Raw genomic sequence first — 25,555 nt, forward strand, 5'->3', positions numbered from 1 at the left:
CCCGCATCGTCCCATTATCTCCGCACGCAATAAACCATTCCCGCCACCCCGCCACCCCTATCTTCTGTCTCCTCGAGTTACTCCACACCCCCTCGAGTTGCTCCACACCCCCTTGAATGTCCTCTTCTACATCCGTCTCCGGAAAAGACAAAAAAAAAAAAACAAAAAAAAAAAGAATATCAGTCGTCCTCAGCCTCCGTCCGCCCGTTTCTCTTTCTTTCGAATAATTAACGGAACGGGTACGCGTCTTTCCGGCGAGTCGGTGCTTTTTAAGCCCCTCACCCTTGTGTCGAAAAGATAGGAAATGTAAAATTAGAGATACCAGCCGTGCAGTCTCGTGATTAAACTGCCACCACCCCTAGACCCGACGAGAAAACGTTTCGTCGATTCATCCCCCCTGCCATAGACGAAAAAAGTTAATGAAAAAAAAAGTAGCCAAAAACGTCACGATCGGATTGTTCCACGGACCCTGAACGGAATGTTTTACCCACCGATGGTGGCTGAATAAATGATCACCGATCACCGCTGGTGAACGAGACCTAACCCAGTTTCTATTTCCAATCCCCACCCCCATCCGATCCTCGCGATTCCCTTGGCCTCTAATTTGATGGACGACTAAAATGTCAGGGGGGCGCAACACTAATTGCGTGCACGTCGAATTCGAGCACAAAAAGACCAAACTGCTGCTCAGTTACTTCGCTCCAATTATCCGCACCACCCCCTCCCTTGTCATAAAAGAGGGATGAAAATCAGGAGATCGAATTACTGGTCCGTGAACGCAGCCCCCGAATGATACCCCCAAGTAGGGATGAACCGACACATGTAAATGCAAGTTAATAATCGATACTTCCGTTTCGATACAGAGTATTTTTAGTATTGATACTCTCAGTTGCGATATACATATGTTCGGTATCGAGAAAACAGTACTTATATCAAGTGGACCGAGTAATCGATATGAAAGCTAATGAATGTGAAGGTGGTTGTAGTCCAGTTATATTACTTTGTAAGTATATGTCCTTTAATAAAATATGTCATCGTTAATAAATATTCGTTAATAAAATATATATTCGTTAAAATCAGAGATGGGCAAATTTATTATCTGGATAAAGAGTTTCGAACAACGAATAAAAGATAAAACGAAGTACTTCATTATTTTTAATCGTTCAAACGTAGAAATTGCAATTTTTGTAACAAAATAATACTTCCTGAATAAGTCGAGATTTGGCAAACAGTTATTTAATCTCGTTAATTGTTTGATACACCAGCTTTTCACTATGAATTATTCGTATAAAATACTGCTCAACTCTGGTTAAAAGATATTAATAAAAAAAAAAACTTTGTATTCATTTTCCTTCGATACAAGTTATGCGTAAAGGTATCGATCTTTGACGGTATCGGTTCATCCCTTTCCTCACTAGCAAACATGGCTTCCCCTATTGGAAAAAGTGGTGCAAGGAAAAGACCTCTTATCACTTGGTATCGTGAATTACTGAAATTTATGCCAAATTAACAATCGATTTAACCTTTATTCCAGTACTTGAAATAATTTTACCAGGAGGCCCTTCTCCTACGCCACTTTGTCCCTTAGCGGAAGCAGACTTTGCTCGTCAGTGTACGTACATCCTCATCTCGAGTCCTGGTGCTCTGCTGATGTACGGGCATCAAGGTGGGTATGACGTTGCCAGGGGGGTTGGGACAATAATACGTGCGCGGTGAAAAAGCTTTCATAACTTTTTAATGAGCCGTCAGGTGGCTTCTGGAAAATTGTGAAAACTGCCAGAGGCTTTATGCGTGTCGTCGTTGCTAGTCCTGTTGACCTTCTTGCTTTCGGTGGGATAGTGGGGCATGGATGCGCAATAGTGAAAGTAATGCTTTCGTCGGAGTGGAAGACTTGGTGTTGTGTTTCGTTTTCTGGTATGAGAGCCTCAAGTGTTGATTAGTGACCATACATGCAGACGCACAAAATGGTACCTCGGAATAAGCTTTCTGGGGCCTGAAACTTTAATGTGTGTCACGCATTAAAAAAGGATGTTTCCACTTTGAATTGTAGCCTTGTGACTTATGGAAATGAAAATCGAGTGATACATCTCAGTATTGAAATTAAAATATATCCTAAACTCATGGTTTTTTGGTATAGATGACTTCGTAATTTTTTTTCAGAGTGAACGACGATCTGCATGGATTAACCTTTAGAGTACGGTGACCGGGTCCCTTTGGACCCGAGTGTTTAAAAACCGTATCTAACTCATCGATTTCTAAATATAATTTAGGTTAGAAGTTATTCATATTTAATCAGGTCAAAAAAGCAGGAGTTTTATAATGATCGCGTTCAAAAGTATGGTTAAAAAGAAGGAAACATAGGGTTTCAAACGGACCCAATTTAAATAATAAAGCAACTACGATAGAGGGATCAGTGTAAAAATGTGTCAAAGTTGATGGAGACCACTTTGAGCATTTGTTTAAATAATTTTTCGAAAAATCGAAGGTAAGTAAGATATTTAAGATGCTCAGGTGGTACACCCTGTATATGAGTCCCTGTATCCTCGCTACACCTCCACCTACAAAAAATAACTATTGACGTCAGATTATGTCATCCTTGACACCACAAGCAAGATTAGCCTGACGCATTTTATTTTTTTTGCGATCTCCAAAAGCAGTCGATTTATCCAGGTGGCCTTGTTTTCGATGTCTCGCCCTGTATAATCAGAGAATGGACGAACATTAACGACGTCTATGGATGATGAATCAGATTGGATGTCGGACAAACAATGGCCTAATACTCGACGACAACAGAGGATCACCAGAGAGCTATCGATCAACAGTGGATGACGTCCTGGGTTCACTCGAACCCACGAAATATTCTTCCCTATAAATACGTCGAGCTGAGTTTCCACCAGTTAGAACCAACCAATCCCGTTCGGTGGAACAACTTCTATCATCGCCAAGTGTTTTATACAATAATTTTCTATTATTGTGCCCGACCTGGGCCCATGCATCGTTGGGCAAGGGTTAATTGGAAACCGAAACGACGAGCAGGCACCGCGAGGAAGAGAAATTGTTCGCGTGGAGAACGGTAACGAACCGAACTTTTTCCGTCGCGTTTCAATTTCCCCGAACGGGAGGGAGTAGAAAGAGAGAGCTCATAAAACTTGCCAGGAAATCAGAATGCTAAATGGACCGTGAAGGTCTTACTTAAGCGCCCGAGAGCCGAGAATCAGGGCTACAGGGGTTAGTCACGAGCAATAGATCACCTTAAATATCCCCGTTTGGGTTGAAGATGGGAGAACACTTCCAAGACAAAAGTTGTACTGTTCCAGGGGCCAAAGGTGATTGTACAGACGAACTTTTTGTTTTGTGTTATTTTCAAGGTTATTTGAAGGTTATCAATATTTTTTTAATGGCATCGTGCAGTTTTAACTTCGTAACGTTATGACTGATTTCAAGACGAATTCAACGACCTAGTATATTATACCCTTGAAATGACCTTGGATTCAGAAACCGTCGCTCTAATTCTTAATTATTTTATCTTCACTAGTTTCTAAACTGAGAAACCTTCTCGATGAGTGTCCCTAAAATTGACAAAAATATGTTCGTTAACATGTTCTATTTGAACAAGATTCATAATTTTCAAAATGTTCTATTCCTTCAGCTAAATAAGCCTGAGCTGCAAACTTTTGATTCTGGACCATTATATGACGCACAGAAATACACAGTCGAAAAGCCCGAAAAGTATCATACCTACCGGAAAGTTCCGTCCGTTTTTGAATTAAAAGAAAATAATACATTTCCAATACATTTATTATGAAATCCACAAATTGCCATCACGCTGGCAAGAGATCATTAGTAACGATGAAAATTATATTGTTCAGTAAATATTAATAAATGCATTGAAAATGTATTATTTTCATTGAATTCAAAAACGGACAGAACTTTCCAGTAGACCTAATATTTTCACCCGCATAGATAAAGGGGGCGAGTGTGGCTATACACTGTTTCTCGTAACTAGTCCCTCACACAGACATGCAAGATCCCATAGTTCAGGGAAGTATCCCCCCGGTTGTTGGCCCCGCGATGTTCGACTCGCGTCAAAGACGTCAAGCCCAGAGGGAGGAAACGCGTGCAAGCCGTGCAATAGGGGGATCGATCGAACGTTCTTATTCCTTAAAATGGCTTCTGCTCTTCGCTCTTTTCTCCCCCCACACACAGGCCTGTAGGTCGATTGTGTAGAAGGGTAATAAGAAGCAGGCCGCGAGGATAGAACGAGGTGGTGTGGAGGCAAGCAAGATTTAAAGGGAGCCAATCGTTGCCATATAAACGGTTTTTCGAATATACTGCCACGGGTAACCGGGGCCTCCGATAACAATATATACTTCCGGCTTTATCAATGCTATTTGTCTTTCAATTGAAAAGCCCGAATGAATTCAGGAAGGGCGGGGACCAGCCTCCGACTCTCGTCGAGGAGATCGAAGCGACACGAACGATCTTCCTCTAGGATCTAGAGTTTAGGACCCTAGACTATGTCTACGTGGCCTCTCGATTTACGGCCACGAACGCATGGAGACGTCACCCACCTCTGCTTCTCGAATTTATCTTCGTGATGGGGGTAGGAGGGTGAGTTCCTGGCTCCGCGGATTAAACAGGGCAAATAAAGCAATCGCGGCGGCGGGGGCGTATACGGCGGAAGAATACGATTTAAGGGAAATTCATTTTTCAACCGGAACGCCGGGGCGGGCGCGTGAGAAAAATTCGGTATTACGGCGTAAGCATAGACGCCACGGCGAAACGCGCGATCCGTCTTTCGGGGGACACTTGAACCACCACCCTCCGTTTTCCACCAGCGCAAACGTATGAATAAATGGTTCGACCGGCTGGATGAATTGCGTATGAATGGAATTCTCCGGGCAATCCGTCCCCGGAGCGATCCATTTTCCGACTCGAGTGAAAATTCGTTTGCGGAAATTGTTCGGAATTGTTTAAATGGACTTGGTATCAATCCGGATATTTTCACCCGTTTTGCAACCGATAGACGACTCTCAGTCGCCACTCTATGTATTGCTGCAAGTCGTGTAGTCGCCACCAAGAATTGATTCAGGTATTTTTTGGTTTGCAAATTGCCTACAGCTAATAATAGAGTAAAAGAAATACTTGAAAAATTGTCAGAGTGCTATTACAACAAGAAGGGATGGAAAAAACACACCTATTCCTTGTCTGATGTTGATTGTTATGAAGTTAGCTTGAATTTAGTCTATTCTAAGCGATGTATTGTGAAATGGATGTAAACGAAAAAATTTTTAGCTATGATGAGCTAGATTTTGGAGAACATTTTAATATTATCGATGCGAGGAAATTTATTGTTACTTGCTCTGCAAAATGTTTTTCGAAATATTACACGAAAAAAAATTATAAAATTTAGGAGACTAATCCTATATCCTTTAAATATACAAGTATAGTTAATCTTACAATAAATAAATTGTGTATAAAATTGTATGTATTATAAATTTTTATGTTTGCTTAAAAGGAACTTTGGTTCCTCATACCCAAGAAAGCTCCGACTGCAAAGGGTTAAAAGCTTGACTCATTTTGTAGTTTCTTATTGGACGACCGAAGCGAGTCGTTAAGCTTTAAGGGGTTAAAGAGTTAAGCCTTAAAGTTTAAGGGGTTAGCGCTCGCACTGACCCACAGTGGTCCAGAATGTAAATTTAGCAGTTGAAACGGTGAAAAAGCAAATTTCTTCTACCTTCTCAAAAACTGACATTAACTTACCATTCACCGTGGAAGATTTGTTCCATGCATTATTGTTGATTTTAGTCTCTTTCGTATCATGAATCACAGGCAAAAAAAGAAACAAAATTCCCTAAAAATTCAGACTTTCATAAAGGTGTAATCTTCTCGAAGAATGCCCCTAGAATTGAAAAAATTTGTTCATTTTACTATTTGAATAAAATGTATAAATTTCGAAATTGTTGATAGCTAAACAAGCGTACGAGCCGCTAAATTTTGATTCTGGACCTCTGTGTGATCGCTAAATAGTCATAGATACCTCGATGATTTTTTCTGAAAATACAATGAAGTAAACTGGAAATCAATTACAAAAAAAATTAATAAATATTATTTTTTTCATAGAAAATAGTTACAATATACAAAAATATTTTTTTATCGAAAAAATTTACCGTTTTTCACAGAAAACAAAACCTTTTTTGTAGAGCACCTTTTCTGCCGATTGTTTCCCTCAGCGCTCATCACGCTCGTTAGATTTAAACTAAAGCAACAAACAAGAATTTCTCATATTCTAGAAGAAATTTTCTAGTGAAGCACATTGGTCCAGGACCTGTGAACAGTAGTGCAATCATAAAATCCAAATACGCTATTAAAACGTACAAAGACACCGATGAATACTCGTGCAAAAGCAGCAATTTCAAATATCCTTGCCAACACTATCCCGCGCACCGATATCGTTTTCCACTGAGAGTCGTAACCAGATACATAACGTCGTTCTCCAGGAACGTATTCGTATTTTCGCCTTCCACATAACACCGCGACGGCGATGATTATACACAAGTGAGGGAAAAAAAGAAAATGATATAGAGAGCCCGGTGGAACCCTTTCGCGGTGAGATTTTTCTAAAAATCGTACACGTTTTGGTGGGCGTTTCAACGGGCCAAAGGCAAGTCCTCGAAAAATAAAAAAAAATATATATATATATATGTACATATATATATATTCAACGGAGGCAGATTCGCGAGCCCCGGGAATGAAGCTGTCTCTCGTTCAAAGGCAAAAGCATCCACGGGGAGAGACGGGGGCACTTTTTAATTAATGCATCTCCACGTGTACCACCACCCTCCCCCATCCACCCACGACGCTTTCATTTTCCGTGCGTGATATTTGCGCCTGGTAAACGGGTCACATCGTATGGCCGTGGAAACGGCACCTGGGCGAATCGCCTTTGCGATAAGTCGATTAGAAACATCCCCCCAACCCAGCAGTGGCGAGAACACAGTCACAATCACCGTGTGCGCAACCTTTTTCTACTCCCCGTTCCAACCCCCTCGACCCCACACTGCAAACCGTGTCACCTGTTATTGAGCATCCACGCGCACCGGATCCGTCGCGTTTCACACGATATTTCGACACTCGCTTCTAAACCGTTTTCTATTACATCTCTGGGAAATGCTACGTGCGGACTGCGGATCGTTTTGTCGAAAATTCGATGAAAAATCGTTTCTGCCGGGGGAGGACCAGTTTGTTGTCATCTTTGGATTTTATTTCTTTGGTAGGATGAAACTAAATGAATAGGATGTAAGGTGATTGCAGGTGGAGAGTATCAGCAAAGATTGGTACGTTTTCAGCGTTCTTTTCACTTTGATTGTTATTTATATATAGTTAGAAGCTTGTAATGTTATAACGATGTAGATTATTTTGGTCGGCAGAGTCTAGAGAATTATTTCGTTTCAGAAAGAAGTGATTAACTATCGCTGTAAAAATACAACACTCCTTCGTGGTTGAAAATTTGAAATTTAAACAAGGAACCCGTGTTTTTTACATTTACCTGTAATTTCTATTAACAAATTTACGGGAAAATGGAACAACAATCATGTAGTAAGACAAATTTACAAAGAAGCACTAATTCTTAATGTATATTTTTTTACATTAATATTCCGAAAAACTGCTCACTTAAGTACTTTTATTATTGAAAAACACACAATTTTCGTTAACACATATTTTTTCTAATTCAAATAGTTTGCGAGTTATCGAGGAAAATGTGATTTTTCACCCTCAATTTTGAGGGCTGTTTTCACCCGCTGGTTATAAATGTCAGCGACCAAAAAATAAAATACATGTGAAATATTTTTCAATGAACTACCTCTGTGTCAAATGTCATAAAATTCGGGGTTGTTGCCCTAAAATAGCATACCTTGTAAAAAAATATAATAGTGTAAGCGAAACAGTTAAATCTCCATCTCAAAATAAGCCAAAATGATTGCAATAAATTATTCTCGTAAAGAGATATGACTATGAAAATTATTATTAGAATTCTTTGAAACATCTTGATCTCTTTTAGGTACGCAAACGTTGAAATAGTTTTAAAAATCCACGTCCTGTTCTCAGCATAATTTCCAAGGTATACATATAGTGTACTTAAAAGATAGGTCACCTTGTAACTGAAAACAGGAACAAAAATGTTTTAATCGTCGGGAACAGATGCTTGAAAAATTGTCATAGAATCATGCGAACCGAGGAGTGGGGTCGAATTTAAAATACGCAAATACGCTTGTGTGTACAAATGATTTGGCCGTGTGCATTGTTTTAAGGTGCATTGTAACGCATCAAAAATTTCTGCCCGCTGGCGAAACTTTCAGTTCACGGAGTTTCACATGTATGTATACATTATGCACCATTCAAATAACTTTCGTTTGTTCCTGTCTGTATTTAGAAGCAAAACTAATTAATGGAAAATTAACTGAAATATGCAATGTAATATGCTTGCGTGGACGGAAACTTTCCATGCAGCAGGATAAAGGAACAGGAGAAGTAGAGTAATGGTTGTAGGAAAAATATATTCAAGCTCGATAAACTTTCCTGAAACTAATCATTTTCAAATATATACATATAAGTACAGGGTGGACCACGAAATGTGATCAGCTTAGATTATTCTAGCTGTTCGATCGACAATTTTTTTTGCATACTTAACCATCGGTTTAAACTTCATAAATAGAACTATGTAAGTAATTGTTTCTTAACCTCTTCAGGAACGAATTTATTAAGACCAGAAAAATAATTTTTTTGATTTTTCAACTGTATTTATTTAAAATGTATTATATATAAATATTTGGTACAATCAATTGGTAGAATGTATTCTTTATTTTGAGGAATTTTCTAGTGAATATTTATTCAGAATAATGTTCATTGTATATTTTGAAATCATGCTTGTATGATGAAAGAAAAACTAAACATACAAATGCCAGTATCCCTGAAGAGGTTAATTGTTTGCGCGAGTGTATTGAACCTAATTAAGGTTAATGATATTTTTTTTAATATTTCTTTGGTTTTGCCGAATTGGTCTCAGTACCATGTTAAAAGACGGACGTATAATAATTATTGGTTTATCTATAAAAATCTGGAGATGGCCTTGAAAACTCTGGAATAAAAGGGTTGACAAAAAAAATTTGGTACAATCATCTTAAAGCTTTCCTTGAATCATGTTATACTAGCTAAAAAAATTATCGATCGAACAGCCAGCAGTAGAATAATTTCAGCTGATCACGTTACTGTAAAATTCAACACTGGAAAATACACCACCAGTAAAGAAAGATTATACGTTTTCTAGAAAAATCAATTTCGAAAATTTCCGTCCAATAAACACGCTCTGAATCGACAACGAGACCTGATTTCACGAATTTTGGCATACGTTCCGTCCCCTTACTCGTATTTGTCTTTCTAATCCACGCCCCTCGGCGTCACCGCGTTACAAATACGCATTATACTAAAGCGGAGAATTTCTCAGTGAAGAAATATTCGAGTTAGCCAGAATACGATTTGAAAGTTTCAGTCAAAAATTCGCAGAAGTATAGATTCTGCAAGCATGTAAATGACCCCCTAACGCGCCGATCGCATGTAGCACACGAAAGATTAGATCCAAGAAGTACAAGAAATCGTAAATTTAGTACCTATAAAAAAACTTAACTTCTGATGAACGTTTAACACGATTATTGTGTCTTTAAATGATCACATTATTATACAGGGTGTCCCAAAATAGCTTCGGCTCTCATTTGAAACAACTTTTTCCTTAACGAAAATATTATCCGAGGCTTTGTTAATGAGATATTAACGAAAATGGTGAACTTGACTGGTTTTGTAGTTCTAGTGTTAATGAAAGTAAAGTGTGTTCAAGTCAATGCATAAATACTTGTATTATTAATGACAAAGAACCTAAACAAATCTGTCTTATCGTGATACTGTTCCAAGAGTGAAAACTGTGGCGTTCAACGTGTTAAATTCATGGAGTCGATCGAATCGCGGTTACACAGCAGGAAAATTAACCGGCCAAAAAGATTGGAAAGCCCGGAGGATTGCCGGGTGTTAGCAAGGAAACGTTTAATCCACCGAATGCACTTCCGGGCTGCGAGAATCACTAAGAGATTCTAATCGGCGAGGGTGGTCTCGTTGGCCCCTGGGTAATTGAAAAGCCAGTGGTTACACCTAAAGGAGATAAACATTTATTTGCCGGACCGTTTGTGGCCGTGGCGTCGCCCATCGTTCGATAAAATTAACCACCGAAACTTCGTTCGACCGCCGCCGCCATTTTATTAAACCGTGTCCGTTCTCGCCGCGTTTCCCCCGATGATTTATCGCTTGAAAATGAAATCGCGAACTGTAGACAACGAAGTTACCTCATTTTTTTTACTCCTCCATCCTTCCCTTTCCCAGTATTTCTCTCGCTGCTTTTCCAATTGAACAGCGTGGCTCGAAATCGCGTGGAACTATTAAATCATAAAATATTAACCCTCCACCTCGCGCAACACCCATGGTACAACACGTTACACCGGCTGTTTCGATATTCCCCGCGACATAAATATATCGCAATTTTTCCCCAACACCCCTTGTCTCTCGATAAATCACGCGCATACGGATCATTTATAGTGGGTCCTGAAAATTTTTAGTAATTATAAATTTAGTTGAGAATTTGACAGAATATTCTTGAAACCTTCAACTTTCCATTGCTACCAAACTATCGCAAGGTGAACGATAAAATTATTGAAAAAGAAATGTTATGAAAATGTCTTTTTGCAGGAACTTTATGGAACTGTAATTGATACTGAGAAATTACATTTTCATAAAAAATTAGGTGGTTATAGATTTTTTTACGAAGATTATGATGGCACGGAAATAGATGTTTTTTTTTTCACTGATTTGTAATTTTTTTTCCGTTTAAGTATTTTGTGCTAGTGTAAAATATTAATCGTTCAAATCAAATTGATAACATTGATGAAAGGTATGAAGTGATATATGGAGCCCCAGTTAGATACGACATCAAACGCGGAAGCTACCTAAAACGCGCTTTTATCTCCCGAAGAATAGTAAAAAATAGAGAAAAAAAATAGAAGTGAGAGGAAAATACGGCACGGTTCGCGACTGTAATTGAAATTGATCGATCGACGTGACACGACGTTTCTATTAACGCGTGACGATGATGTTTGTTTCAGATGAGACGGAAATCCCAGCTCGCGCCTTTCTGCGTCCTGCTGCTTGGTCTGGTGTTGATTGCCTCGACCTATATCCTGCCAGTCACCGGTCATAAGGTAAGGATTTCATGAAAAAATAGTGGGAAACACTTAAATAATCACTAATAACAATGGGATTAAATTTTGTTTATATTTAGAAAGTAGTGAGAGCTACTATTATAATTTATATAATTTAAATTAAGTTTACTACCCCTTTCAGACCTGGTGGTCACATTTGTGTAAATGAAGTTTCTTACAATTTCATACGAAGCCTTAAGTAGTCTGTTGTAGGCCCATATTTTTCTTATAGATTTGAATTGGTTTATCTTCGAAATGTTTCTAGTAAGTCTAGTGTATTCAGAATTGAACAGAAAATTTTTTTTTAAATTAAACATTTTTTGTTATTTCTTTTAATTTAAAATTTGACTTTAATAGTTACAAAATCTCTTAAGTATTCATTCATTGGTGTGTTTCCCCTAACAGTTCGTAGCTTCTTTTTGCGAAAATGATTTGGGTATGACTTGCCGGACTCGTGGAAATGGAAATGCAAATTGAAATACGGGCGAATGGTTTTGGGGACAGGACTCATTACATTATATTCCAATTACCTAAAGTAGTTGTATCGTGCGCACATGTCAAGCAGATGTTCAAAAAACTTTTCAGTGAAATTGGACCGTGTAATAACCGGAAGATTCACTAAACGTATTTTGCTACGAAAAACAACTTATATCGGTTTGCAGATAGAAAAAACTTCTATTCTTCGATATAATCCCTTTTAACAACAATGCATTTGGACCAACGACATTCGAATTTTATAAACCAACGCACGAAAGTAATTCAAAGGATTCGTTCTTATTTTTGATCGTGTACACTACCATTCATAAGTTTTAGAACACCTGATTTATACGAAGAAAATCTGATGTTTCACAAAGATTATACAATTTAGGCTTTCCTTACTTTTTACTTTTTACTTTTACTTGTTACTTTTACTTTTACTTTTACTTTTACTTTTACTTTTACTTTTTACTTTACATTTATTACTTCATATGAATATTTCTGCCCTGCCAAGGCTACCCGACATATCTGCAATTTCTACATATTTCGGGTTATGAACGATTCGGATACTACATATTATTTTTTAATTTATTGCTGAAGCAAATTAAGTCGCAGCAAAATTAGCCCAGGTGGGTATTTTGTTTATGACAAAAGAACATTTAACACATGGTTGGCATTATTAAAGGTACTAAATTGCTCATTTGTCAAAACAAGGTTTTCGCAGATACATACGTCAATTAGCAGGGCAGATTAATAAATAGATGCGGATTTTATGCGTTTATAGCATATACGATTGTGTACAATTATTTAAATTGAAATATATTCTAAACTATTAACTTTTCGATATAAATGGCTAATCCTTTTTATATGAAATATCGAGTTGCATCGATTGGTACATTCAAAAATACCCAATTCCATTAAACAAAAATTGACCTTCATACGACCTTTACACGTCCACTCACGAAAAAACTAATAACAGCAGTATATACCCCCCTTGACACCATTCAGCTTTCATCTGAAACATTTCTCGTTACGAGTAATAATATCGGGAAAATCGAGATGTCAAAATCAGGTGAGACCCCCTGTATAATAACAAAAATTTTGATTTCAAACGAAGGTCCTTGGTATTTATCGATCACACACTTCGTGTCTCGTTCAACGTATAATTGCGACCCAGGTTTGCTTGGCCAGACACGAAAACGTTTATGGTATAACGTACACGAGAAAGACTGACAACGAAAGCGCGCCTGGTAACCACAAGGGGGTTGGGGTGAGGCGAGGGGGATGGAAATAGTTCCGTTTACTCGCCCACCTGCCTACCTGCTCGTCTTCACGGAAACGCACAATATTTCTGCAGACAGATTTATGGATCAACCTGGTGCAACCTCGCAAAATCCTTTTTCGTCGTTGTCGTTTTTTTTTTTTTCTATTCCTCGAGAAGCACCGTACTATCGACGCTGTGTTGCGGTGTTGGGATGGGGATAGCGTATTATAGGGGAAGACGAAGGCAAGAAACCGTGAGGAAGAAATAGTTCGGTAGGTGGGTTTGTTTCGAGAAACTCGGGAAACCGAAAAAGTGACGATAAACAAAGTCTCTCGGGGGTTCTTTTGAATGGTACCCGGCGGTTTCTTTTCATGCGGAGCCAGTGACGCGAGAATTACGATAAAAGGAGATAAATATTACCTGTAAGAAGTTACACTGTTTCTTTTTTTTGTTTTTGTCCGTGTGAGTGATCCATAGAAATCGGTAAAGAAAACCGTGATTAACGCCCAAACCCTTAAATCGTTATTTTAAAATTACTGGCATATACAGTCGGTAAAAAAAGTATTCGTACACCCTTTAAAACGGAACAACTGTTTCAAAATTGAACCAAGTGACTTGAGTTTACTTGTGAAGAGGGATTAGTTTACTAAATGATGTGTTAAGAAAATTTTTAAAAAGTTGTTCTGTTTTAAAGGGTGTACGAATACTTGTTTTATCCACTGTATATCTGGACCCCAGAGTCAGAGTGTAGTAAGTCAGACTTTTTAAACTTTAAAGAGAAACTCAAAGATGCAAAAAGCTTGTTACATTCGAACCGTTCAGTAAGAATTCAACGAGAAAGAATTGCTACCTTGAACTTAAGACAAATATCGAAATTTAGTAATGGTGATCATTGCATTACGTCCTCTAACATATGGACTTAACCTTAATGTTCATAACCGAATAGTTCCACATTGTTTCGTAACCGGGGTACCCAGGTACCCGCTCACTAATGACCATTATTTACAACCCTCTAACCAATTTTAACTTTCTCTTTCTGTTTGAGATATATGACTGCATGTTGTATTCTTCCAACCCGAAAAAATAATTTAGTTGTATAACTAAATAGCTGCTGAAAGCGTTCAGTTTTGTATAAAACTTCGAGCAGAGCAGACGTGTTTGAGTACTTATCTCTACATAAGTTGAATATTATATTTCTTTTATCTGCTGTTTTATTTACTGTATCTTCGAGTATTTTACATTGATAAATATTAAAATGAGTTTATTATTGTGTATAAATTCAGTGCAAAAAGAAAGGAAGGATTATCAGCGACAAAATTTTTGAGGTATGTAATTATAACAAAATTTAACGCATTTTTAAAATGAGTGTTGCACCAATGTAATACTGGATGTTAAAGGGTTAACAGTGTCTGGTGATGTTCTGTCTAGTGTGTATACAGTTCAAATCAAAGTTGGCCAGACATTTAGTATAAACAAATAATGACTCAAATACTCTATAAATAGTACTTCGACAAATAAACGCAGTATTTAAAAGTATGAGTGGATTCTAAATAGAATATATTATATCGATTTTTCTATGCGTAGTACTTCGGAAAATAAATGCAGTAAACGGTCGTAATTGGATTCTAACAGAATATTTTGCTTCACGAATATTTTCATAAACAAAAACTAATACGGATACGTGTAGAAAATCGTATGTGCGAGAAGCATTCAAATACATCCCCACATGGCTATAACGATTTGCAGAGGAACGATGATTGACAAGCACGCTTGATCGACCGCGAATCACTTGACGCTGTAAAATTAAACGCGTTCGATCATTCCCCAATCGCCCGTGTGATGTTTTCGGCCGTATCTCGACGTGGTCGCAATATTTATGGAAAAATGATGATCGACAAGCAGCACACTTGACCATCCGCGCGCGTCACTTTGTGACCTGGAAACATCACGTTATTCGTACGGGGACCCGCGTGATGTCACTCTTTACAACCTTTACGATCTTCTTATTTTATGTTTTGTAAAAATATTTGTGAAATAATTCTTGCCAAACCTCCTGTGAGAGATCTTCAAATTATTCAAAAATTTCTACTAATTTACAATATTATCATTTCAGTTAAGTAGACTGTCTCATGTCATATACAGTTCTTCAATCTAGGCTAAACTTTACTGTATCTGTATATTAGGTAATCCGGAAAGTTCGTTTTTAAGGACAAAAATTACAACCTATATTTTTCAACTTATAACATATTCGTATTTATATACTACTTTTTATACAATTTCTTTCCATTTTTCAATTAATTTCATTGGACCAGTTATATATAACTTTGATTGTATTGGCTAAAAAAAAACTCAACCTGTTTGTAAATGAATTTTATTTTCAACGTTTTCTCTTGTTACAGAATATTGTAGTGATTTAAAAGATTAATGGTCAAATAGGGCAAAGACTAATTAATTTAGTAGATATTATAAAATCTTCCAGCCGAAGTAGTGTAATTTTTGTACAAGCTTGACATATAACAAATAACATTTTTGCTAAGAAAAAACTTGTTCCACTTTGGTTACACCCTGTATACTTAGAATATTCACTATGTATGTATATTTCTAAAAAACATAGATCCATGGGCTTGAATCAAGCCCAGGGTCCTTTAATAAACACAATACAATCTTCGTATTCACGAACACGTGTGCGAATAAAATGGAGGTTGATGTTCCATTAGCCTACGGAATGATAACCAGGCACGGTGCATCCAGAAATGTGTATTAAACGCGCATTGCTCCGATTGCACGGCCACAAGGCACAATGGGAAGTTCACAAAGGATAGCAGAAGAATTGTTGTAGACGTTGTCGACACCATCACCGTGGTGCATCGTCGTGGTCCAACAATATTCTGCTTGACAGCCCCATTTCGGGGCAAGAAATAGCATAACCGGTTTTCTTCCGATGGATTCCAGTCGCACAAAGTGACCCACTTGCCGCAGGCCGTAATAATCGATCAAACGCAAATACGATTTGCTAAAATAGCATCCTTTTTATATTTAACTGATTGTTATTCGGAACGTGACCCAGAAGTCTCGTAGGGGTAAATACATCCCGTGCACGATAACGTGTTTCATGGAAATTAATCGTGACTGCAGCTGAATATATTAGAGGTACCCATAAGTAATCAATTATTTTGCGTTCAGACAAAATTTTTTTTTTAAATAACATTTTTATTTTTTAATCACTCATTATCGATAACTTGTTGCCATTTCTGAAAAAGGTCAATCCCCCTTTTCTAAAAGTCTGAAATTCATTATCGAATTGAACTGGGCATCGACTTCGATGCTTGTCTGACAGATCATAATCATGAGCCAACGTTGACATTTGTTCACTTCCAACACATCTCCATATGTATAACAAATTTTCCTTGTTGTTTCTGTTGCACTAAATCCGTCGTGAAAATGAAAAAATACAAAATTACGAATATGGCTTTCAGAAGGTTCAAAGTCCGCCATTTTGTTGCAGGGCTATGTTCATAAATGCGGAGGTACGATACGGATGGGAACTGTTATCATTTTCAGGCCGGAGAACTTTATTCGGGTCAAACTGGGTAGGTAGAGATCGTAGAGGCTCTATAAGAAGTCCATGAATATGACTCGACTCGGTGGAATTTTAAGGGATTCGCTAAGGATCAAGAACAAAAATCTCCAACTGGACCGTGAAGCTTTAATCGAATCAATTTAGAAGGGAACCATTCATATTGCTCCAACCTAGAATAGTGAAACTTGAATAGGTCAAATGCAGAACCGAAAAAGACGAAATTAACCAATATAGAAGTAAAGACATATAACCATATCCGGATATTTAACTTAAACCAGCTGCATCCTCAGTCTAAAACCCCAAAGGACTCTTGGGGACTTTTTTTCAAGATCCTAGGACCTAAATCTGGACCCCTGGAACTAAATACCTATTCTCGAAATTTATAGAATTCAATTTATAGACTTCTCGAACCCAAGGACCCCAGCTCAAGACACCCTAAAACCGATGTCCCTGTCCAGAACTATATCTGGAGCCCTCAACCTTGGGTCTTTAGGTTTGGGTCCTTGATTCAGATAGCATAAACTTTGGGTCTTTAAGTGCAGGCTACCATAAACTCTAGTTCTTCGGTCTAACAAGTTTCCAGCTTGGTTTCTTGGATCTGAAGGGACTTAAGCTTGGTTCCTTGACTTCCAGGGATCTCGAACCTGGATCTTTGGGTCTGGTAGACCTCAGGTTTGGGTCCTTGTATCCAAACAGACTCGAGCTAAAGTTCTTCGTGCCAGAGGTTCTAGAGCATAGTTCCTCGAGTCTGGAAGGCTTCTGTTCTTCAGTTCAGTGGGTCTCGGTCCTGAGCCCTTGATTCCAAAGGACCACGCTTAGGTCTAAGAAACATGGACTTTGGTCCTTGGGTCGTTTAATCTAAAGGATCGTTGGTTTAGTCGCTTAGTTTGGTAGTCCTCTGATGAGGGTGTCTAGACTCTAGAAACCACGTACCAGAATTTCTAGGTCCATGACCCTGGATCGATGCAACTTTAACCCCCCGGATCTGAATTGCCCAGCCAAATTTAGCTAATTTTCTTCTAACAAGCAACAAATCTATCATTTCTCAATAATTCCTAAATAAAAGAGCAGAATTATCGTCTCCAACAGATTTACACTCCATAAATCTGTCTGTTTTTACATAGGTGATTCTATCATTTTTGTCGCACGCCTAGAAAGGGCAACAAAATTTCCTTTATTCCATTGAATAGCCCGACCCTTTTCACGTATATACCCTAAGCCTTGCAGCTAACACGTCAGTTTACTGTGAGAAATCGTACAGTTCGAACGTCCTGGTGCCATAACAACCCTCACAAGACGTGACTTTCGAGTGATTATTTATTACATACCTCCTTAGCAGTTCTCGATGTAAACTTTTTCAACATTTTTTTTTTACTACTTGACACGTTCCCGTCGTTGATCGTCCCTGGGGGTACAGGGTATATACAATATGCGAAGCTCATCTCTCTTTCCTCTAATTGCCTATAAGTAATCTTCCTATTCATTCTAATTGCCTATGTATGAATTTTCCCATTGATTCTAATTACCTATACGTGCTTTTCCTATTCATTCTGATTGCTTTCTGAACAGCATCAACGTTCCCTGGAGTAACAACGTCCTCCAGGCATCCTATGTGTGGTTCGAGAACGAAAACTCCTCGTCGAAATTGAATTCCAATGAAAGAATGATTCTCGCATCCGTCCATCGTGTCAATTTAACACATTGTTCCCTTAAGAAATGATATAATTCTGTCATGTATAGGTAAATTAACCAGAACTCCGTGACTTTTGTTTTAGAGAAATTGCAAACTTAACTGTTTATCTCTTCGTTACATTAATTTCTTACCACTGTGTCAATTTAACACCGAGCGACAAATTAAGTTGGAAAAACGAGGGACGGATGGGGGTTAAAAAGTGAGCGTTACACCTGGGGACCTACCCTTGTTAGTACCAAGAAGCCTTCGAACACTCGTCGAGGATTTACTGTATATGTAATATAACGTGTCATATTATTCGATTTCCCTGTTTAATTCAATTGGACCGTACGAAAATCAGCGGAGTACTCGTGATCTGACATGTAGTCATCGGTGCTCGGACGCGTATACACTACCCGGTTCCGCTAATGTTGACCAGGAAGTGTTTGTTCTGATGCATGCTGGCCGCAACACACGCTGGACACCTCTTGTCCCGTGGATCGTGTAACGCCGCGCGGTTGAACATAATTGTCGGTGCGCCAGAATTTACCCCGGCGCCATAGTGTCGGCAGGGTTGTGTCCCTCCCCTACACCCTTCTGTACATTCCTCCTGCACGCGAGGATAATTCGCCACGACCTGAAGCGGATTTGATTGCTGGACGTCCATGATAAATGTAAATGCAAACAACCCCCAACAACTGGATTCGAGGTGCCGTGTGCCGTCTAATTTCCATATACAGTAAATCATCGATGAGTGTTCGATGGCTCCACGACACTAACAAGGAGAGATCTCGGATGTAACGCTGACTTTTTAATGAGGTTTAACACAGTGATAGAGCTTAGAATTCTGAAGCCAATGGTATTTGTTTCAGCCTCATATGGCCATTAGTTTATGAAATATTTCTTGTTCAGTGCCGAGAAGCCTCCGAACATTCACCGAGGATTTACTGTACACGGTCTGTTTTTCTGATCTCCACCAATCCCCTTGTCGATCTTCCAGAAACTACCAGCAGGAAGGGGGGACAGAGAGTTCCCACATTGTCATCTAAATTCAATGCAGACGCTCGACAACGCGAATTATAAAATAATTAATGATTCTTGTTAGTTCGCGGGTTTTCTCCTGGTCTTTAACGAACATAAAGCGTGCACACCTTTGCGAAAGTTTTTAGACAATCTTGATGTTCTAACTTGATATTAAACTAAAAATCGTCTCAGTTCAGAACATAATATTATTTAACATCTCTTTCATTAACGAAAAATAGTTTTATCCGTTAAATATGAAGAATTAATTGATAATTGAAATCTTGCGAGCAATCCCAGTGCCTTTGTAACTATCACCTAAAAAATTCAAATAATTATTTACACACTTTAATAGTTCATTGTGTACAATAGATATAGGTTGCATAGTAAAATTACAGTAAATTCATTTTTCAACATTAATTTTTAGACACCAGGTACATACAAATACATGTATTACTTTGTTTTTACATAAATCAGAATCCCAATTTAATAATAAAATTGTTTGCAAACTATTCTTTATAGATTACGTTTTTATTAAATAAAATAAATAAAGTGGTAGTATTAGGTACACTGGCAGTAATCGGGACATTTATCCAACCTTTGTAATTTCTTTTTTAAAATAACAAAAGATAGCCTGAAGGTCGAATGTACCTAAAAAGCAAGTACATATTTACACAGTATAAACATAATATTAAATAAGAATAATTCTAGCTTGCAAGATACCGTGTATCCAAAACGAACTGAATAATAACGATGTGCAATCTTCGTTTGAATATTGTTAAAAATCTCTTTGTGCCGGTCCTCGTTGAACTGCAAAGGGGGCAACGGGATAGCCGTCAGCGTCAATCGATAATCCAAAATAACGCGCGTTAATACAGCAAGTCGAGGTACCAACGAAATCGACCACCGTAATTGGATCGGACGCGGGCGTCGAGTACACTCACTACGAACGTGTAAATGTGTTCTTGCATCAAACAAAATTTGCGAATTTCTTTTTTCTATCGGGAGGCGAATTTTTGTTTGTGTAACGAGTGATCGGTCTACCAAACCTATCGCTGTTTGAAAAGCTAACGCGGAATATTGTTTTTTATTATATTTCCAAACGAGGCAAACAATTATAATTTAAATATACTTATTGAAAAATATTTTCAGATAGAGACTATGTATAGATGTAAGGTCCAGGAATTCTTGGGAGAAAGAATTTTGAAAGTTATCGTTACAAAATAAGGGAATCATGATACTCATAAAAATATTAAATTGCAAATAATTCGTCGGTCTAGTTCTTAATTGTCCTATCTCCACTAGTTTCTCAACCGAGGAAAGGTTAATATTATTGAATCAGGAATGTAGTAAAATACATAATCAAACACACTACAATATCATCTACCGAATAGCTATTTATTACAATATTTAACAAAATCTTATCTTACTGTCAGCATAAATGTTTAATTGTTGTTAGAATTTCGAGATACAACCATTGATAAAAAAAACTTCTAAAGTTTCCGAGTTAGGACTTAAAAGAATATTTGTTATTTTCTAGGTTGAATTTTCGTTATACATATTATTAATGGTGAATTTGTATTCTAGAATGACGAATTGGTTTTATAGACCTGTCATTGGAAGGAATCAATGGTCCCCAGATCGCCTTCAAATAACCTCGATGGGACTTCGTATAGTCGCTACAAAGGGGCTCCGAAACCGTTCGGGCCACCACGCCGCATTATCCAAATGAATTTTTAAAATGTTCGAAACAGCTGCACTTGCACGGGAGAAATTGAAACCACTCGTTCCTCGAATGAACAATTCCAGGGAACGCTAATGGAGATATGGAACTCCGGTTGGCGCCATAAATCTGCCGGTGAAATAACGGTGGCGGTGAGAAAACGAATGGCCCCCTGAAACTGCTCATATTTTCCGATGTCGCTCTGATATTTCAGTTTCGTATATTAACCCCCTGAACTTTCGTGGGATCCACCGTCCGATCGTTTCCACGGTTCCCCGGGCCAATTCTTGCTTTTTTGTTCTTCGTTCATCCCCCCATCCCTCTTATATCCACGACAATGTCACCCTATCGCGATCGTATTCCACGTCATCAAAAATCGAACGTTTAGAAACTCGATGCTGGAGAGAACCAGTTCTACCCTCGACGGGATTCTACCCCCCCTATTATCGATACTTTGTCATCTTCGACGGCGAATGAGAATTTAACGCGACGCCTGAGCACACACGTCGGAGAACAATGGTACCTTTTGTCCCAGTTTTTGTTTCACTCGAGACAATCCGTAAATGATATCATACAATATATTAGGTAAGATAAGTAGTCCATTATTGTTTTTAGAAACTGTATTTTCTTTTGAAACGATTCAACTATGTATCCTGTTTTAACAATATATTCGTTCCCATAATACTCCGTCATTTTCACTGAACAGACGATTGGAAAGATATTCTAAATCTAAAATGTATGGACGCGATATTGGAAGTATAATGAATTATGTACTTATAACTCTAATATTAATACGAACAACAAACCCTGTGGGAATTTCTTCAAACAATTTTTATTCGTTTTACAAGCTAAGAAGCTTTTGATCAGGGGATACGAGGAAGCTTCCATCTCGAAGCTCCTTTTTTTACTCCCTTTCCCGTGAGGAAATTAATTTTCATTGGAAGAGGCTCGTATCGAAGCTACTTAAACACGTAAGAAACTACCTCTTGATATATATTTTTTTAATAAAACTCTGCGTATATTCTCCTTTGGAATTTTATTAAAGGAACGTACCTTAGATTTTAGGTTATTCACGTTTTTTTTACCTCGTAAAAGTGTGAAAACAGGGTTCTAGAGCTTGTACACAAAGAACCGTTCTCTAATTTTTCGTTAACGATGCAACTTTTTCCAAGCTCGATCGTGCCTAATCGTGGCCTCCATCGATTCTCTCGACGCCTTACCCCCTTCATTGTGGCGACGCAAAGGGTTGAGGGGGTGAGTCCCTTTCTTGACCCCCTCCGTTTAACCCAGTTTTCTCTGCAGTTCTTACGTATGCATTTTTCATTGCTTTCAGCACTCAAGGCGGCATCGAGATTTTACTGTGGACGAAAGCTACGATGCGTCATCGTCCAAGAACGACAACCCCCCGATGACGATATCGTCGCCGATCGATCACTCCGTGTTTCCCGAGGAGTCATTCTTGTCTGAAAGTGAGTAACGATTCATCGAGTCAGCCGGAATCTTTGCGGATTAAAGGTTTCTTTCCGAGTCTGGATTCACGGTTTATACACATAGGAATGAAAATATCAGGTGTACAAATTAATTCTACTGCCCCATAATTAATTATTGGCTGAAAGTCGTCGTTATTTCGAGAGGGGATTCGTCAATTGTCTAAGAAATGACAAAAAATCTGTAGATAATGATGCGGAATATTTTGAAGATTCGAACTGTATTTTGGTTTATTTGTAAAGAAACGTGAAATCTACGAAAAGAAGGCCACGAATTAATATGCACACCTAATGCAGGGTTTCCCATCTAATGTGAGCACCTTCAATGTCTTACTTGCTTTTTACGTATGCACATAGAAGATTGATATTCTAAAAAACAGTGTAAATAAGAACTAAAAATGGAGTTCTAGGGTTAATTATTCCTATATTTTGTATATTAATGTAAAAATATGGTTTGTAAAGAAAAATAATGGTATTCTTAATGGAATATGGTATTTTTTACGAATTGCATAAACAAAATTTTACTCGTACACACGAAGGATGTCACCTATAAGACGCGACCATTGCAGAGGCCGACGTTTTGGCTGCTAAAATCGCAGCCCCTCGACGCCCGAGTTGACTAAAACTTGAAAAGGGCGAACAAACGCGTCAGCTTGCCGGAAAAAATTAATGAACGCGTTTACACGGTGGGGGTGGGAGGGAGGGGGGGGAGAGGGCACGCATTTGATACAAACCGTCAGGCTTTAAAAGCCGGTGCCATTCTCGTCACCTGTACCGTGAGCGCTTTCCTCGATCTCGCGAAATTTCTTCAAAAGATGTTTCCCCGTTTTATTTTATTCCACGCGCGAATATATTTTCCCTTGTGGAACCCGTTGAATACATACATATACATCTTAATTGAGTCATTCTTCGGTGAATATATAATTCACCCCGCGAACACATTGGCGTAACTAGAATTTTTTCTAGGGGGGGCCAGACCCCTTGAATTTCGCCCATAACAATCCTTAACAGGTACGAGGGTTGCACAAAGTAAAGTTACACATTTTGCAATAATTATTTACATGTTTATTTAACAGTAAAATTAAAATTAGAAGAATATAAACATAATTCTTAAAAATAAAAGAAATTTTAAAGACGCCCATTTGATGGCTATTTCAGGTCTAAGACGCCTTTAAGCCGTCTTGAAGGCGTCATGCGCTATCTGGGTATAATTAAAATGTATCATATATAAGCTTCAATTTGATGTTTTTTTTTCTGCAAAAAATATTTTTCACATTCTCCAGCGCTAGTTCCTATAATTGCATCCGACCCTTCAATGGATGTTGCAGAATTATTAGTTAACTAGAATGTAAAAATTAAACAGCTTAATTCTAATACAATTTTACTTAATACATTTTCATAATGAAGATAGTATTGTATTTTTTGTACTTAGTTGCGTTGCGTATTCCATTTCAGCCCAAGTATTTATTTTTTATAACATTTATAGATTTCACTAACCGACGAATGTTCTTTTACATATTTCAATGATTTCTGGGCGAGGGGAGGGGGCAGGCTCATCCTGGCCCCTACCTAGTTACGCCAATGCGCGGACAACAAAGCGTTTCGAGGTTAGGTCCCGTGTTTTTCGCTCTTGTACACGTAAAACGGTCGTTCAAAATAGCAGACAAAGCGGAAACACAGTTTTCGAACAATAGGCGACGCCGTGGTGGTGTCTAACGAGATTCAACCGTTCATTACCGAGTAATAAACGTTTCCTTGTGTGTCATCCCGAGAGGGTGAAATTTTTCGGTTGAATATCCCGTTTCAGAAGTATTGTATCTTGAGGATAAAGCACACCGCTCCGGTGATGATCAACGCGACGACGATTTGAATGCCCACGGAGACCTTCGTGGTGGTGTTTTCCTTTTCTGGATTCTTGACGAATGCACAAATTACCCCTCGTCGCCATACGAATCTTCGTCACACCAAATGATACGCTACAAGTATCCCGTAAAATATCAACGAGATAATTAACAGTATCGCGACTACGTAAAATATTGCGCACATCACGAATGAAGTTTTGTTAGACAAATAAATCAATTTGCTAGATCTCGTCGTAAGTACATCACTCGCGTGCAACTTCTGCTTGATACGTATAAAGGCTCCCACAAACCAACGCGAATATTTCGCGAACGAATTATGAGCGAAATCTCAGTTCCCAATTTTTTATTATTCGGTAGCTTGTACATCATCTCCCGATTGCTAATTTTGTTCTATGGAACCTAAAGAATTTCAATACTCTTCGTTTGGACATAAAATTTGCAAAAATGTTTATATGATGGAAAAATTGACGCAGGTGAAACCAAATTCGCGATTTTGTTAGCTTTGACGTAAACGAATTCTTATATTTTGATATTTTTGTATGATTTCGTCAATGTAAATACCCAACCAAAATTCTTTGGCACTTGTCAAAGATCTGTGTCAAATTTCTTTGCAATCCGTGCCGTAGGAACGAAATAAATAAGGAAATCGTTTACGGTTGTTCGGTCGGTAAAGTGCTCGACGCTTTCAGCTTCTACCGAGTGTTCCTGAAAATGTGCCTAAATATTAATCATATACAGGGTGTCCCACGCAAGTGTTACTACGACATTTCAGGACTTTCCTTGAACTTTACGAAAAATTGTGTTAGGCAAAAATTGAACTATGTTTAAGTATGCACAACTTTCGTGAATATGAAAATGTATGTACAGGGTGTCGCATTTAAATGGACTCACTGAAATATCTCCGAAACTGATGATCCGAACTGTGACTTCCAAAGTATAATTGTTCCGAAAATTTACACCAAAAGGTCAATATACCTAAATATTATTTCTCCAAGTTACACAGAATTTTCTTCGAACCAAAAATTTTACGAAACTTTCGTAACAATATAATTCACAGTGAAGTATCTAAATAATCTAGGGTTACAAAGTCAGCGTTACACCTGGGGACCTTTGCTTGTCAATGCCGAGAAGCCTTCGAACACTCATCGATGATTTACTGTACTGAAATAT

The 25,555-nt window shown here is 38.2% G+C and overlaps 1 protein-coding gene across 1 annotated transcript in view; it reads left to right on the forward strand.

The window, feature by feature from the left end:
- Window positions 1-1,423: 1,423 nt before the first annotated feature.
- LOC107188327 (follistatin-related protein 4) overlaps window positions 1,424-25,555 on the forward strand; it is a 34,351-nt gene continuing 10,219 nt past the window's right edge. Inside the window, exons 1-2 of the mRNA XM_015576603.1 lie at window positions 1,424-1,481; window positions 1,535-1,666. Of these exons, the coding sequence (XP_015432089.1) occupies window positions 1,424-1,481; window positions 1,535-1,666 (190 nt within the window). The remainder of the gene's footprint in view (window positions 1,482-1,534; window positions 1,667-25,555) is intronic.

The sequence above is a fragment of the Dufourea novaeangliae genome, unplaced genomic scaffold (genome assembly GCF_001272555.1).
Source record: "Dufourea novaeangliae isolate 0120121106 unplaced genomic scaffold, ASM127255v1 scaffold124, whole genome shotgun sequence".
NCBI lineage: Eukaryota > Metazoa > Arthropoda > Insecta > Hymenoptera > Halictidae > Dufourea > Dufourea novaeangliae.